The sequence below is a fragment of the Tupaia chinensis genome, unplaced genomic scaffold, assembly GCF_000334495.1.
Source record: "Tupaia chinensis unplaced genomic scaffold, TupChi_1.0 Scaffold143758_1, whole genome shotgun sequence".
NCBI lineage: Eukaryota > Metazoa > Chordata > Mammalia > Scandentia > Tupaiidae > Tupaia > Tupaia belangeri.
Genome location: NW_006203607.1, coordinates 1,633,723 through 1,647,901, shown reverse-complemented (window position 1 = coordinate 1,647,901; position 14,179 = coordinate 1,633,723). Strand labels below are relative to the sequence as shown.

Sequence of the window (14,179 nt, the reverse complement as noted above, 5' to 3'; positions counted from 1 at the left end):
AGGGAGGGCTGAGAAAGAAAAGCCAGCAGAGCCACTGTCTGTCCCCTTCCAGAACATGGCCCCTAGGCAGGTTTGGGACCTCCGCGTCCCCAGGTAGGCAGAGCTGTCCCCCATTGCTCCTCTCCGCTGTCCCCGCAGGAGCTGATCACCGCCTGGTACATCGGGTTCCTGGTGCTCATCTTCGCCTCCTTCCTGGTCTACCTGGCCGAGAAGGACGCCAACTCCGACTTCTCCTCCTACGCTGACTCGCTCTGGTGGGGGACGGTGCGTTAGGGTCTGGGTGCCCTTCTTCCCCGAGCCCTCCCTGGGCACTTCCCAAGGTCTGCCCATTGTGACCCCAACGCAGTGCTGAGGACTGCCTCTGTCCTCTCGCACTAGGGCAGGGATCCCCGGAGGCCAGCCCTATACCAGTCCCCCAACCTGCTCTAGTGGATGTGCGTGTGCCTCCACTGAACCCACCACCCCAAGCCCTTGGGACCTGTACCCCTGTCCCTCGACCAGCACTGGAGAGGAGGGGAACCGACATGCCCTAACCAGCCCCCCGTGGGTGACCACTGGGCCCTTCCCCTCTTGACCAGGCTTACACCTCCATGTGTCCTCAACAAGTCTTGCAGATGGCCCTTGTGACCTGTGGGTAACCCATTTGTGTCTGTAGATTACTCTGACAACCATTGGCTATGGTGACAAGACGCCACACACATGGCTGGGCAGGGTTCTGGCTGCTGGCTTCGCCTTACTGGGCATCTCCTTCTTTGCCCTGCCTGCCGTGAGTTCCCCTGTGCTGGGCTGGTGGGAGGCAGGGCGGTGGGGACCTACTCACTCCTGTCACCAACTTGCCTGAGTAGCTGGAGGCAACTCAAATGTGCAGGTTTGGAGACACCTTGGCAGCCTCTTGTTGCCCTTCACCTGCTTCCAACCATGCCCTCTCCCCCAGGGCATCCTAGGCTCCGGCTTTGCCCTGAAGGTCCAGGAGCAGCATCGGCAGAAGCACTTTGAGAAACGGAGGATGCCAGCGGCCAACCTCATCCAGGTACAAGGTGCCCGGGGAGTTCTGGGAGAGGGCGCCATGACTGAACGGGCATGTCAGCCATGCTTGCTGACCCGTGTGTCCCAGCACCACAACCGTGACTCCACCCTACAGCTCAGCAGGGGAGGTGACCTGAGGTCAGATGCCAAGTCACAGCCAGGGCTGCTAACTGTGATTGTCACAAACTTTGAAATGTCCCCCTGCACCGAACGCCTGGTTTTGGGCTAGCCAGAACTGCCCATTGCCCAACTCCGGCCCAGTGCTACATGGCCCTGGGCCCCTGGGAAAGACAGCCCCATTCTGCCAGCTGTGCAGCCATCAGAAAGCCTGCTCCGCTCCTACCTCATTCATTCATTCATTCATTCATTCATCCCACAAGCACTCATACAAAGGAAGAAGGATGGCCCAGAGCGGGACTTTAAAGGACCTCAGTGTTTAGTCGACAAAGTTGAGCTGGCCGCAGACACGGAGGAGAAACAGGATCCAGGAGCTTGCGGTCTCAATTTCCTCCCTGCGTGCTGGGGTGTTCTGACTGGGTGTGGGCCGAGGCCAGGACTCTGATTTTCTGTGCCCCTGTGATTCGGCCTTGGCCTCTCTCCAGTCAGGGGTGTGTGCAAAAGTCCCTGCAGGAAATGGCTCAGGGACCACTGGCACTGCCACCTCTGCCTGCCCCCCTGCCTGCTGCCTACTGACCCCAAACCCAAGCCTGATTCAGCCCTTCCTTATCGCTCCTCCCCAGGGTGGATCCTCCTCCCCATCCTGGCTATCTGCGGCCACCAGCCCAACCTTTTCATCTCAGCATCCCTTGGGACACAATGGCCACTGTCCCCTGGGAATTGGCCTTCCAAGGGGCATCGTAGGGGCAGGTGCTGGCACCGTCCATGCCGAGAGACAGCTGGTATTGTGGTGCCCAAAATTAATGAGACAGCTCTGGCAGCTGCTCCCCAGCCCATGCCAGGGGCCTAGGCAAGCAGGGAGTAAAAATATTCCTGTTTTAGGAGGGCACCTGGCCAGAGAGGTCTGTGGTGGCAACCCTGTGAGGACAAGAGGCACCCAAAGAAGCAGGGCGTCCAGGGCCCAGTCCTGTTTTGTCCTGACTAGCAGTTTCCACGTCTCCCTGCCCTCGCCGATAGCCCCACTCACGGTGCCTTCCCAGCTCTTCTCATTGCCTGCATGTCCAGTCCTTCTCGTTGTCCGACCTTCATCGCTCCTGCCGCAGAAAGAGCCCCGCAAGTGCGTGGGTGCTGAGGGGCTCATGGGTGATGCTCTTTCCTCCCCTGCTTGGGCCTTCGTATTCCCCGGGGCAGTGCCGGGCAGCGGGAAAGACGGCGTGGAGCTATCAGTAATAATAACTCCCACAGCTGCTATTCGTTCCCCAGGCATTTCCAGAACACCTGCGTGTGCCAGACACTGAGGACACAGCAGTCGCCGACACACAGCTTGATGTCTGGCGGGGAGAAAGATATGACTCAAACGCACAATGAATAGTTATTAGTCAAAGGTAGAAAGGGAGATCCGTGTTTAACAGGGGAACCTGCTGGCATTCGGTGCCTACTGTGTGCCGGGTACTGAGCCTGGCGTTTGCCCATCTGATCCCACGACACCCTGTTAGGTAGGGAGTAGTAAATCCATTGCCAGGTGGAGAAAAAGGTTCTGAAGCTTTGCTTTATTTGTTGACGCTAGTAAGGGGCAGAGCTGGGCTTGGAAACCCACATCTGCCTGATGTCAAACCCCTGCTTTTAACCCCTTCATTCTAAGAGCCCTGGCCTCTGGCTCTGGCAACCCTCAGCTGGCCCAGGGATGGGGTTCCCTCAGTGACAGAGGGCTGGTGGGGATGCTGATGGGCCTTCTGGTGCTCCATTTCCCTCACGCCCCCCATGTTCTCAGGCTGCCTGGCGCCTCTACTCCACCGATACGAGCCGGGCCTACCTGACGGCCACCTGGTACTACTACGACAGTATCCTCCCATCTTTCAGGTAGGCCTTGCTGGTGGTGGGAGTGGGTGGGGGGCTAGTAGTGATGTCCCTTGAGGACAAGTGACTGGGACTCAGCCCTGGTGAGGGGTGACAGATCCAAGGGAGCTCCACAGAACCAGGCTCTGCTCTAACGCAGAGCCTCTGCCTGCCCGGGGAAGGGTGGGCACTGGGCACGGGGCAATAGTGAAGCCCTGCCCGCCGGCCTGGCCCTGCTCCTGGAGTGCTGGAGCCCTGTGCTCACCCAGGTGATGCCATCCAGGGTGATGGCGCAGACAGCTCCTCTTCCCTCAGTCTCGAGACGGTATAAGGGTATCCCCATTATTTAGCCTGGCTTATTGCAGCTGGAGGGAGATAGCGTGGAATGGGCAGGGGCCATGGCAGCCCTTGGGCAAGGCCCACCCCAGTCCCCATGCAGTTACATACACTTACTTTCACTGTGCCAGGCAGCAGCCCTAGCTGGGCTGCGGCTGCACGGGGGCGGCTCTGTGCAGGAGAGTATTAATAGCATCGCCAAGGTGCGTGCAGCCAGGTGCCGGCTCAGGCCCTCAGGCAAAAATGAAGACCATGGAGCCTGCTCAGTCCTGCGGGCAGCCATGGAGCCTGCTCAGTCCCGCAGGCAGGCAGGTACCGGGTGCGCGGCCGGGCCAGCTGCTGTGCTCAGCGCTTCTGCGGGGCCTTTTTTTGCCTCATTAGTTCTCCAAGAGCAGCTGTTGCGTGATCCCACTCGCCCCTGCACCTGGCTCCTCCCCTCCCCCTGCCTCCTAGCCCCGGGGGCTTCCCAGAGGAGGACCAGGAGAGAAGGGGCTGGGAAAGGGAGCCCCGAGCATCTCACTGGTTCCCCCCATCTGTCCACCTGGCAGAGGCAAGCTCTCCCTCAGACAGGGCTGGGGTGAGACAAGAACACGCTCCTTCTGCAGGAGCAGCTCTAACGAAACCCTCAAGCCAGGCCCTGGGGAGCGGGGCAGGGGCTGGTTTGTTGGAAATACGGTGTGTTTGAGGGGTTGGGGTGGTCTGGGTGCTCTGCTAAGCAGTTCAGGTTCAGTCTGGACATTCTGGGTCCCCCAGGCCTCCTGGTCCTCAGTTTCCTCATACAGTAGGCAGGCAGGGTCAGGGAACAGGGAATGGCCTGGAGAGCTAGGGAGAAGCTGCAGTCCCACATCTACTCTCCAAGTACCCAATGGTAGGAGCGAATGCCGCAAGGGAAGGAGGCTAGGTCAGACAACCCCCTTGGCCTCAGTGTCCCTCGAGTCCAGAATCAGATCTGGAGGGAAACAGTTTCAGGGCTGATGCGAGCCTCTGGCCAGGACTGCTCCATGGCCAGACCCTTAGCTCCAGGAGCAGAGAGTAGCTGGATTCGAGCTCCCACTGCCACCTGTGTGGGTGCACTGGCGTTGTGCCCAGCCTGCACTACTGTTCCCCACACCCCAGGACTCCCCCAGGAACCAGCGTAGGAAGGGAGGGAGGAGGGCCAGTCTCCCCGCCTGTCCCCTGCTGCCTGTTTTGATCCCTAGAGAGTCAGGACCTGCAGGGTTGGAGCTCAGGAGCTCAGTGCCCACTGGACGAGGGGTGGTGCCAGGGCCCTGCCTGCCGCTGACGGCGCCCTCTCCTGCAGAGAGCTGGCCCTCTTGTTTGAGCACGTGCAGCGGGCCCGCAATGGGGGCCTACGGCCCCTGGAGGTGCGGCGGGCGCCAGTACCCGACGGAGCGCCCTCCCGTTACCCGCCCGTTGCCACCTGCCACCGGCCGGGCAGCACCTCCTTCTGCCCTGGGGAAAGGTAGGGGCCCCCTGGGCCACCACCTCCTCTTGCTTCTCCCCTTCTTCCATTCTTTGTCTCATCCTCTCTCAGACCTGCTTCCAGCCACTACCGGGTGTCTGGGCGTGTTCTGGGGACGCCCGGACCTTGTCATGAGGCCAGACAGGTACACACTGAGAGCCTCTGTGGAGAGGCCAGGTCGGACTCACCTTTCTGTCACCCGGGGCTCCAAGGGTCTGAGTGGGAGCGATGTCCATGCCATCCTTTCCGATCACCTCCTCCGTTCATGCCATTGTCCTCTTTCTTTCTCTGTTTCCACGTCCCCCTCACTCTTCCATCCCTGCACCCCCATCCCTCCTGGGAAGCTGGAGAGAGGAGGAGGCCGCTGGCCACAGGTGCTTACGGCTCAGGTAATCGTGGGCACCATTCTGGGGTGTGAGGGCAGGGAACCCCTCCCTGGGCATATTGCACTAGAAGGGCCTTGACCCTGGACTTGCCTCCCGGGAGTGAGATGTCGCTGGAAAGAGAGTTCTGTGACTAAGCCCGCCATAGGGCCTCCGTAAACACGTCCAGGGACCGACGTGCTGGTGGGTGCAGCCTTCATTTGCAGCTTTGCTCACCCCAGGAGGGTCCTGGTGCCCCCTTTCTTCCTTACTGAGGTGCACTTGGCCACCTCTAACAAGCCCTTTCTCCTTGGCCTGTTCAGCCTGGATCTTTGCACCCTACAAGAGCAAAGGAAGAACAATGCCTACCCCAACACAAATCTCTCCAGAGAGCGCAGGCATGTTTGGATACAGGAAGCCCAGCCACTCACCCAGCCTGAGAGAGGCGACGCTTGTAGAGCTGCTTTGAGGACCAGGGTTCAACCCCCCTCTTCCTTCCCCTGCCCTTTACCCATTTCTTTATTTTGTCTCATCTTCACATGTCATCCCTGAACTAGCCAGGTGGCCATCTGGGCACTGAGCCTCGGTGTGACTCTGAGCCCCAGGCCCAGACTCGGGAGGGAGCAGAGGTGAACCCTTCAGGCATCAGAGGGAGGAGGTGCAGTGGAAGTCTGCCCCTGCCACCTGACGCTGTGGGTCCTTAAGAAAACCATCAAGTCACTCTGGGTTCTAGCAGAAAATCCAAGGTGTTTAGGCTAGTTTGGGGCTCTGGGTTCTTTGAATTTCTGAGCTGAAAAGGCCTGGAGAACGGTGGTGGCGGGGGAGTCTGGAACAGAGGGTGCGGGGAGCATCTCTCCCCTGTTCTCAGAGGGGGCACTTCTGGACCAGGGACTGGACGGGAAGTGGGTGGAGAGTGAAAGTCCCTCTAGGTCTGGGACTGGAGGTGGGAAGCATGACCGCAGGCTAGGCTGGGAGCCCCCTTCAGGAGAGGTCCATGGTGCAGGCTAAGCCCTGCTTGGCTTCTCCCTCACTGCCCAAAGGCCCTTACTCTTGTCCCATTCCCACACACCATGCTTCATAGGCAGAAGCTCTGGTAGTCCAGCAGCCCTGTCCAGGACTGCCCTGGGCTCTCGGTGGCTTCCAGTCCTCGGGTAAATAGGAGGGCACTGAGAGTGGGGCCAGCCCTGTACCAGTCCCACAGCTTCTCTGGGTCCTGAGCTCCACGGGGCTCAGGGACAGATTGCAGCGAAGGGCCGGCCATCACCAACTCCCAACCGTGTGTCTGACTGCCCTGGAGTGTCTGTGTGAGTCTGTGTGTCTGGGACTCATGGTGCTGGTGGTGGAGTGACTGTTCTCCCAGGGCTGCCAGGGAGCTGAGCTGTGAATTACAGGACAGTCACCAGGCTCAGGCCAAATGGCCACCTCCTTAGTCTTGGCTGTCTGGACCCTGTGAGGCCAGCGAGGATGCCCCCCCAATACATGTAACAGCTGGTTCGCCACAGCCGTAGTGGTGCTCGGAGATGGACCCAGGCTGAGCCTGTTCCTCAGAAAATGGGGCTGGAGGAGCAGGTTTCCTGGGGTGCCGTTGCCAGGGCCAGCGCTCCCCACTTTGGAGCTGCGTAGTGAGCTCCTGTGGCCCGGCCCCTGGAACAGGCTGTCTGGAGAGGAGGCATAGAACACCAGGGGGGACTCACATAGCTCCCAGGGGGACATTATGTGAACTGGAGAGCCTCTGCGTCCTGGGGATGCGCTGGAGGATGATCTGCGTGGGGTCCTTCTTTCCATCAGGCACAAGGGACCAGCCTCATCCTGGCCACTCCCCATGCTCTGCTCCCTGTCCCTCCCTCACTAACCTCTGTTCGTGTCTTGTTCTCAACTTTCCAGCCAGATGTTTAGTAATAAACGGAGTTTCTTTCGGATCCACGCCAGCTGGAGACCGAGGTACCCCCTCGCCTGCCTCCTGTCCCCACTCCTCCTTGCTCCACCCAGTTTGGGGGCTGGAGAGGAGGACAGGATGGGCCAAGGACAAGGTGCATGTGCCTGCCGCCTGCCGTCTGCCTCGGGGCCCCAATGAGCCCTTCGCCTTTCTGGGGCTGCCTCTGCCAGGTCTGGCGCACGGGTGCAGCGTGCCAGGAGGGACACTTACAGGAACCTTGGGGCTGTGTGCTGGCTCTGCCGCTGACCCCTTCTTTAGACCTCAGTTTCCCACCTGTGGAATGGGCAGATTGAACTAGAGGCTCTCTGAGAGTCCTTCCTACTCTGACTTTTGCCAGCCTTGGGTTTAGCGTCCTGTCTCCCACTGCCCACCTAAGAACCCAGAAGATGCCTGAAGGAGCAGTGCTGGGCAGCTCCTCTGCCACCTCCGAGCCCCAGCCCTTTTAGCTGTATCACTGCTGCATTCCTTGGTACCTGTCCTGTGCCAGCCCTGCCCTGTGCTCTAGGGACGTGGTGATGAATAAATCATGGCCCCTGGAGAGCTGCGAAGAGTAATTGCAGTTCAGTGTGGTGAGTGCAGCAGAGGGAGGAGACAGAGGCCATGGAGCCTGGTTCAGGCACTTAACCCCGAGCAGGCCCTGAAAGAAGGGGGCGATGGGTAGGGTGTGCTCGGCTGAGGGAACACAGAGCAGACCCAGACCAAGCAAGGAGCTGGGTGAAAGTCCAGATGAGAAAAAAGCCCAGTTTGGCAGGACCTGAGGGTGGGATGTCCGAGCTGAGGTGGGGTCTGAGCTGGGCCATGACCAACACAAAAGCCTGGTGTGAGCTGTTGGCCTTGCAGCGATTGGCAGCCTGGGCTCATGGAGCCCTGCCTTTCCCAGAGGTGCCTCTGGAGCCTGGTGGGCTAGGAGACTGCAGGTAGGAGATGAGTGGCAGGCTCCTGGCCGCCTGTGCCTGCTGCTTTCTTGAAAACCTGGGTTTGAGAGCGCCATCCAGCCACCACTCACTCCCTGTGTGTCCTTGGACAAGTCACGCAACCCCTCTCGGCCTCGCTTTGCTTTGTTGCAAAACTCAGTAGGATCTGCTTCCACTGATACTATGCCTGGCTCCTATGCTGGCCCTATTTGTGTTGGGCAGTTAAAAATCTTACTTAAAAAAAACAAAAAACCAAAAAAACAAAAACCAGAGTTTGGAAACCATGGCTGTAGGAAAGGGAACTTACTGAAGATGGCACTGAGGAGTTTCTGGGCCAGACCTGCCCTTTTAAGATGACTGCTGTGCTGGGCATGATGGACGGGAAGGCCAAGGCCAGGCAGAGAGGCCAGTGATGAGACTGTATCCAAGTGCCTGAAGGGGGGGTTGTCAGCAGCATCGCAGGGGCTCAGCCGCCTCTGCTCCACCATGACTGCCTCTGGGGGTCAGGCAACAAGTCCCCACAAAATTCCTTGTGGAACCCCACAAATTTCCTTGTGGAAGTGAGTACCGGCTGCCACCGTAAGCATTGCGGGTACTTAGCAGCATCCTTGGGCTCTACCTGCTAGGGGCCAGGCGCACTCCACCTCCCACAGTGTGACACCCAGAATTCTCAGACATTGCCACATATCCTCACGCACATGTGCAGAATCACTCCCGGTTGTGTCCCTGCCCAAGTCCCTATCCTGATTGCTTATTCCTGAAAATGAACAGTCTTTGAAGTCAGAGAACAGCAGGGTCCAGACCTCTCCACCACGGGAGCGCTGTGACCTTGGGCAAGTCATTTCGCTTCTTGCCACATTTATGAGACAGGGGTGACAACTGTGGAGCACACCCCCGAAGTGGCTGAGAGCGCCAGGGGAGCCTGGGTGCGCACTGCATTCCAGGTTTTTTTTTCCATTTTCCTTGAGCTTTTGGGCTCCAGACAGTCTGCAGTGAGCCATCTTCTGGGCCCTGCCCACAGAGCTGGCATCCTGGGTCACTCCGGGGAAATCAGTGTACAAGAGGAGCCCAGGGCTTCTGGCTGGCTGGAAACTCACAGAGCCCCACAAGCTAGGCTGGAAGGTCCCTCCACCAAGGCAGAATCAGAGCTGGAAAGGGACTTTCAAAGCCTCTAGTGCAACCCTCCACTCTCTTCCCCCAAAGTCCTGCTGAGCATAAGCTCACCCACTGCTTGCACACTCCTCATGACAGGAAGGTCACCCTTTTCCCCTAGGGTGCCACTGGAGCCTGGGTGCAGTGATCTGGCGTTCCAGGCCCTTGGCTGAAGTGTTAGAGCCACCTCCACCTCCTCCCTTCCTCCCCCTTGGAGGAGTGGGGGCCAGGGAGGGGTTGCACGGACTGGGCGGGTAGGGGTGCTTGCCAGCATGAGGCGAGCCCGCAGGAATGGCTCTGCAGAGGAAAGTTTGGGAAACCAACCTCAAACTTTGGTTGGAATCTTTGGGATACGTCAAGGGGATCTTGGGCCCGTGAAAAGCATGCTGGATTGCGGGAACTGTCCCTGACCGTCCTTTCTGATACCCTCGGGGCCCCAGTCCTTGACCTAGAACCTCTCCCCTCTGGGCAGAGGCCCCCACACCTAAGGATGGCCCCACATCCTGGCCGCCTTCCCGAAGGTGCCCCTGGTTTCAAGATCTCCCGCACCTTGGCACCTTGGCTCTGTACCCTCTGCCCCATGTCCTGGGCATGGGGGGTCCTGCTCCCACTGAAACCAGAACCTCTCCTCTGCTCACCTCTGGATCTGAAAGGCCCGGAGAGTAGATGACACAACCTCCTTCCCGACCCCTGTCCCACCTCGGGCCTCCTCTGAGACTGGCCGATGCTCTCCTAAGCCGGGCTCCAGGCATCTGGGTGGGGAGACCCCTGAATCTGCAGGTGTCCTCCAGGGGCAAACCCCAGCAGGAGAGGCAGCAGTGGCGTTCCAGGGCATGGGGTAGAGGCTGCTTGCATATATCCTACACACAGCTCTTAGAACCCTTGAACCTCTTGGACCCAGAGTGACTCTACCAGGTACTGGTTAACCAGGGCCTACTTTGAGGAAACTGAGGCATCCCCCAGTCTGTCTTCCTCTAAGGTTTAGGGGCTATGGTAGGGATTGGGTGTGGGAGGGGACGTCTGAGTGCGCATACAGACACAGACATGTGTGTTCACATGTACATAGACACGTGCAGATGCTATTAAACTGGGAGCCTGTGGGTAGTAGTGTGGGGGTGTCGACCTTCAAGGGGGATCCAAGACCACACAGACAGGATGTTAGTCCAGGCGGGCAGAGCTGAGGGAGGTGGAGCACAGAAGGACAGGTCATCAACATGGACCCTCCTGGGAGGCTAGGCACCAGGCATGGCCTGGGCACACGTGTGGGCCCAGCAGCTAGACATGCAGGCCCGAGTCCTCAGCAGGCTGCCACACCGCACACCTCTGGGGTGGTGCTGCATGGAGGTCCGTGTCCGGGGGACCTCACTGGCAGCGCACTGCCTGCACAGCTACCCCGGGTCCTACAGGGCTGAGCTAGTGTGGGGTCGGGTCATCCCAGCAGGAGGGAAATACAGATGGACATGTGTACATGGACTGGAACCTGCACACCCACACTGTCACACGCACACACGGACTCCACACAGCCTGCCCCTGGGCACGGCGTGTGCTCAGCCGGGTGAGCATCTCAGTCCCTCACCAGCCTGTCTGGGCTCAACAGGGTCGTCACCTCCACCCTCCACTCCCCTGCCTAGGCCAGGCCCGGATCTTGTGTCCTTCTGTCTGTCTCTCTGACTCCCTTCTTGGGTTCCTCTCACTCCTTCCACTCTGACATCTGTCTCCTGTGCACCCTTATCTGTCTGGGCAATGGGGTGGGAGGGGGGAGGGGATTTGCTCCCACTGACCCTGAATCAGTTTCCTGTGGGAGTCAGGGCCTCCCTCATCACATCCTGTCCCATGACAGGAAGTCCTCACTGAGTGGGGAATCAAAGCCCGGGAGCCACCCGAAGTCCCCAGTCAGCCTTGTCCCTACTCATCCATGACCCTGCTCCAGCTAACCTGGCTCTCTCCCTGCCCTGCCTTGCCCGCCAGCAGCCGGATGGGCATCAAGGACCGGATCCGCATGGGCAGCTCCCAGCGGCGGACAGGTCCTTCCAAGCAGCACCTGGCACCTCCGCCAATGCCCACCTCGCCAAGCAGCGAGCAGGTGGGGGAGGCCACGAGCCCCACCAAGGTGCAGAAGAGCTGGAGCTTCAATGACCGCACTCGCTTCCGGGCCTCTCTGAGACTCAAACCCCGAACCTCTGCTGAGGGTGAGTCTGGAGGTCTGGGGTGGACGGCATGCTGAGGACGGCAGGGGTGGGGACAGTCTGCCTGGCTCTAGTCCTGGCTCCGAGCACGGGTCTGTTCCATAAACCAGGCAGCACGGTACTTGCTCTTCTGCAAAATGGGCATCAGATGGTTTGAGAATCAGATGCTGATGTGGAGGGCGGCTTTGGGGACTGGCTAAGAACACAGGCGTTAGGGCCAGGCGGTCCAGCCTTGGGTAAGTGACCTCACTCTCCTTGTCTGTAAAGTGGAGACAATGGTAGTATCTATTTCTTAGGATTATTGTGGAGATTCAATGAGATAACCCATGGAAGGGGAATAGAAGAGTTTCCGGAAGATAGTAACTGCTCAACGAAGCTAGCTGATGACAGATGTGCTTTGGGAGGAGTTTGCTGCGGCCTGGCTGGCTGGCCAGTCCCACAGAGGGTTAGCTATCCACTTCTCCCAGTGACCTGAGAAGCGGGTCTGTTTCACCCCAGTTATAGACTTGGACACTGAAGTACGAGGCTGTGGACCTGGTGGCGGTTGCTATTTATTTATTCATTCACTTATTTACACTTAAAACCTTTTTGCTATAGGGTGCATGCACTTGCTGGAGAGAGAGAGGGAGAGAAAGAAAGTGAGAAAGCACTTCCTCGGAAGTGCTTTCCTGCAGCCACTTCCCGGGAAGTGCTTTCCTGCAGCCACGCTGCAGTCTCTTTTCTTCCGTTTTCTTGCATTTTCTTGGGGTTTGGGGCACACATGCACACACATCTGGCATGTTTTTCAGACTACCAGTTTCAGGATTCAAGCTGCCTGGTTGGCCACTGCCTAACCTGGGATTGCTTTTTATCTGTGAGATGGGTCACTTTTCTTTTCGTTTTGTTTTGTTTTGTTTTTCCTGTAGGGTCCTTGCATTCACCACAGAGAGAGAGAGGGAAAGTGAGAAATCACATCCCCCCAAGGAGGATGACCATGCTGCAATCCCTTCTCCAGTCTCCTCTTGGGATTTTGGGTGCACACACGTACCCGGTGTGATTCTCACGCTGCCCAGTCTAGGACTCGAACCGCACAGTTGACCATGTGGGATCCAGTATCTTAACCTCCACACCATTTGCTGGCCCAAGAGGGATTACTTTTTTGAGTTCTGGCTCTGCTAGTGACTTGCACTGTAACTTAGGCAAGATAGTGCCCACTCTGAGCCTTGGCGGCCTCTTCTGGAAAACCCTGTCCCATCCCAGGGAGTCTCTGTGTGGTAGGGAATCGAGTGCCCTGGAAAACTCCTCCCAGCTTTGACATTCTGCAGGCCCCTGGGTGGGAAAACGTGGTGACGAGTGACAAGGATGGAGGTGGGGACAGGAAGCCCTTTGGCCGTGGAGGGAGGGGACCCAGCCATGCTGCCTCCGTTTGTGCTGTGTCAGCCCTCAAGATGCTGCTGGGAAGTTACAGGACCTGACAACCCAGTCTTTCTGGGCGCTGACCCATAGATGCCTGGGCATGGCCGGTAGCTGGGACCTTCCCTGTCCTAGAAACTGCTCTGCCTCCTGCCACCTCCTGCCCTTGGCTCCTGAGGGAAAGAAACGTGTTCCTCCTTCATTGTCAAGGCAGGAGACAGGTTGCAGAGCAGGGGCTTTTCAACTTTTCTGATGGAGACCTGCCGTGAGAATGCAGTTTACACAGCAAGAGCATCCCCTCTCTGCAGCATGGGTACCAGCTGTGGACAGGCGGTTTCCCCCAGCCAAGGAAGAATGCTGATTTCAAGGCCTTCCCTGGTGGCAGAGCTGGGAAGCCAGCCCCTTGGGTTTCCTTCCTCCCAGCTGAAGGAAGGAAGGAAGGAAGACTGGGTGTGTGATTCCCTGTGGAGGCGTCAAACCCCTTTGCTCTGGGCTCATGGTCCTATGTGGTGAGTCCAGGGCCTTCTTCCAATGCTGTGTGCAATGTTTGTTCCCAGCCAGGCCTGATGTGCCCCAGAGCAGCTCCCCCTCACCTGGCCATGGGCAGATAAGCCTGAAGCCAACTGGGTTTTCCTCCAAGATAGTGCAGCTAGGGCAGTGGCAGAGAGGCAGGAGCCTGGGTGGCTCTGTGCTCCCGGGAAGGTTCTGTACCCTTTGCGAGCCTGTATACCTTTTGGCACTTCTAGTGGAGGTTTGGCATGTGGCAGTGGGGGCGGGAGTGGCCTCTTCTGCTACCACCACTTGGTCCTCCCTGTCTTTTCAGAGGGCCCCTCTGAGGAGGTGGCAGAGGAGAAGAGCTACCAGTGTGAGCTCACGGTGGAGGACGTCATGCCTGCTGTGAAGACGGTCATCCGCTCTGTCAGGTGAGACCGAGGCCCGAGGTGAGCACTGTTCCATCTGCCACCCGCAGCTGCTCCCCACTGGGGCCTGCCCTCATGGCCCGGCCTGGCCTAGCTCCCAGGGTGCCAGCTGGTGCCCATCTGGAGCGCAGAGGTGGGCAGGTGGCATATGGCTCCCAGGAGGATTTGCTCCTGCTCGCTGCATCTGAGGGACTGGCTCTGGTGGTGCGGTGGGCATGGCTGCCCACCAGGGCCCCTCTCCTGACATGCGTGGTGTCCTCCACCTCGTGGTGTCTCTCCCTTCTCTGTCTCTTGCCTTGTGTCAGGCTCTCTGCTCTGTTGCTCTTCCTGCCTAGCTGGGCACCATCATCTGCCTGTCTCTCTCAGTGTCTGTCTTACATGCTTTCTCCTTGCACCTCTGCGTCTCCTCTCACCCCCTGTCCTCCTCTGCGTCTCCTCTCACCCCCCGTCCACCTCTGCGTCTCCTCTCACCCCCGTCCACCTCTGCGTCTCCTCTCACCCCCCCCCCCCCCCTCCGCCTCCCCCCACCCCCCCCCCCCC

General features: G+C 58.9%; 1 protein-coding gene across 1 annotated transcript in view; it reads left to right on the top strand.

Annotated features, from left to right (window-relative positions):
* KCNQ4 (potassium voltage-gated channel subfamily Q member 4) overlaps positions 1-14,179 on the top strand; it is a gene marked incomplete at its 5' end in the record, with an annotated part of 59,301 nt that overhangs the window by 38,149 nt on the left and 6,973 nt on the right. The window contains 5 exons of the mRNA XM_006164957.3: positions 935-1,030; positions 2,915-3,003; positions 4,616-4,777; positions 11,110-11,330; positions 13,543-13,642. Of these exons, the coding sequence (XP_006165019.1) occupies positions 935-1,030; positions 2,915-3,003; positions 4,616-4,777; positions 11,110-11,330; positions 13,543-13,642 (668 nt within the window). The remainder of the gene's footprint in view (positions 1-934; positions 1,031-2,914; positions 3,004-4,615; positions 4,778-11,109; positions 11,331-13,542; positions 13,643-14,179) is intronic.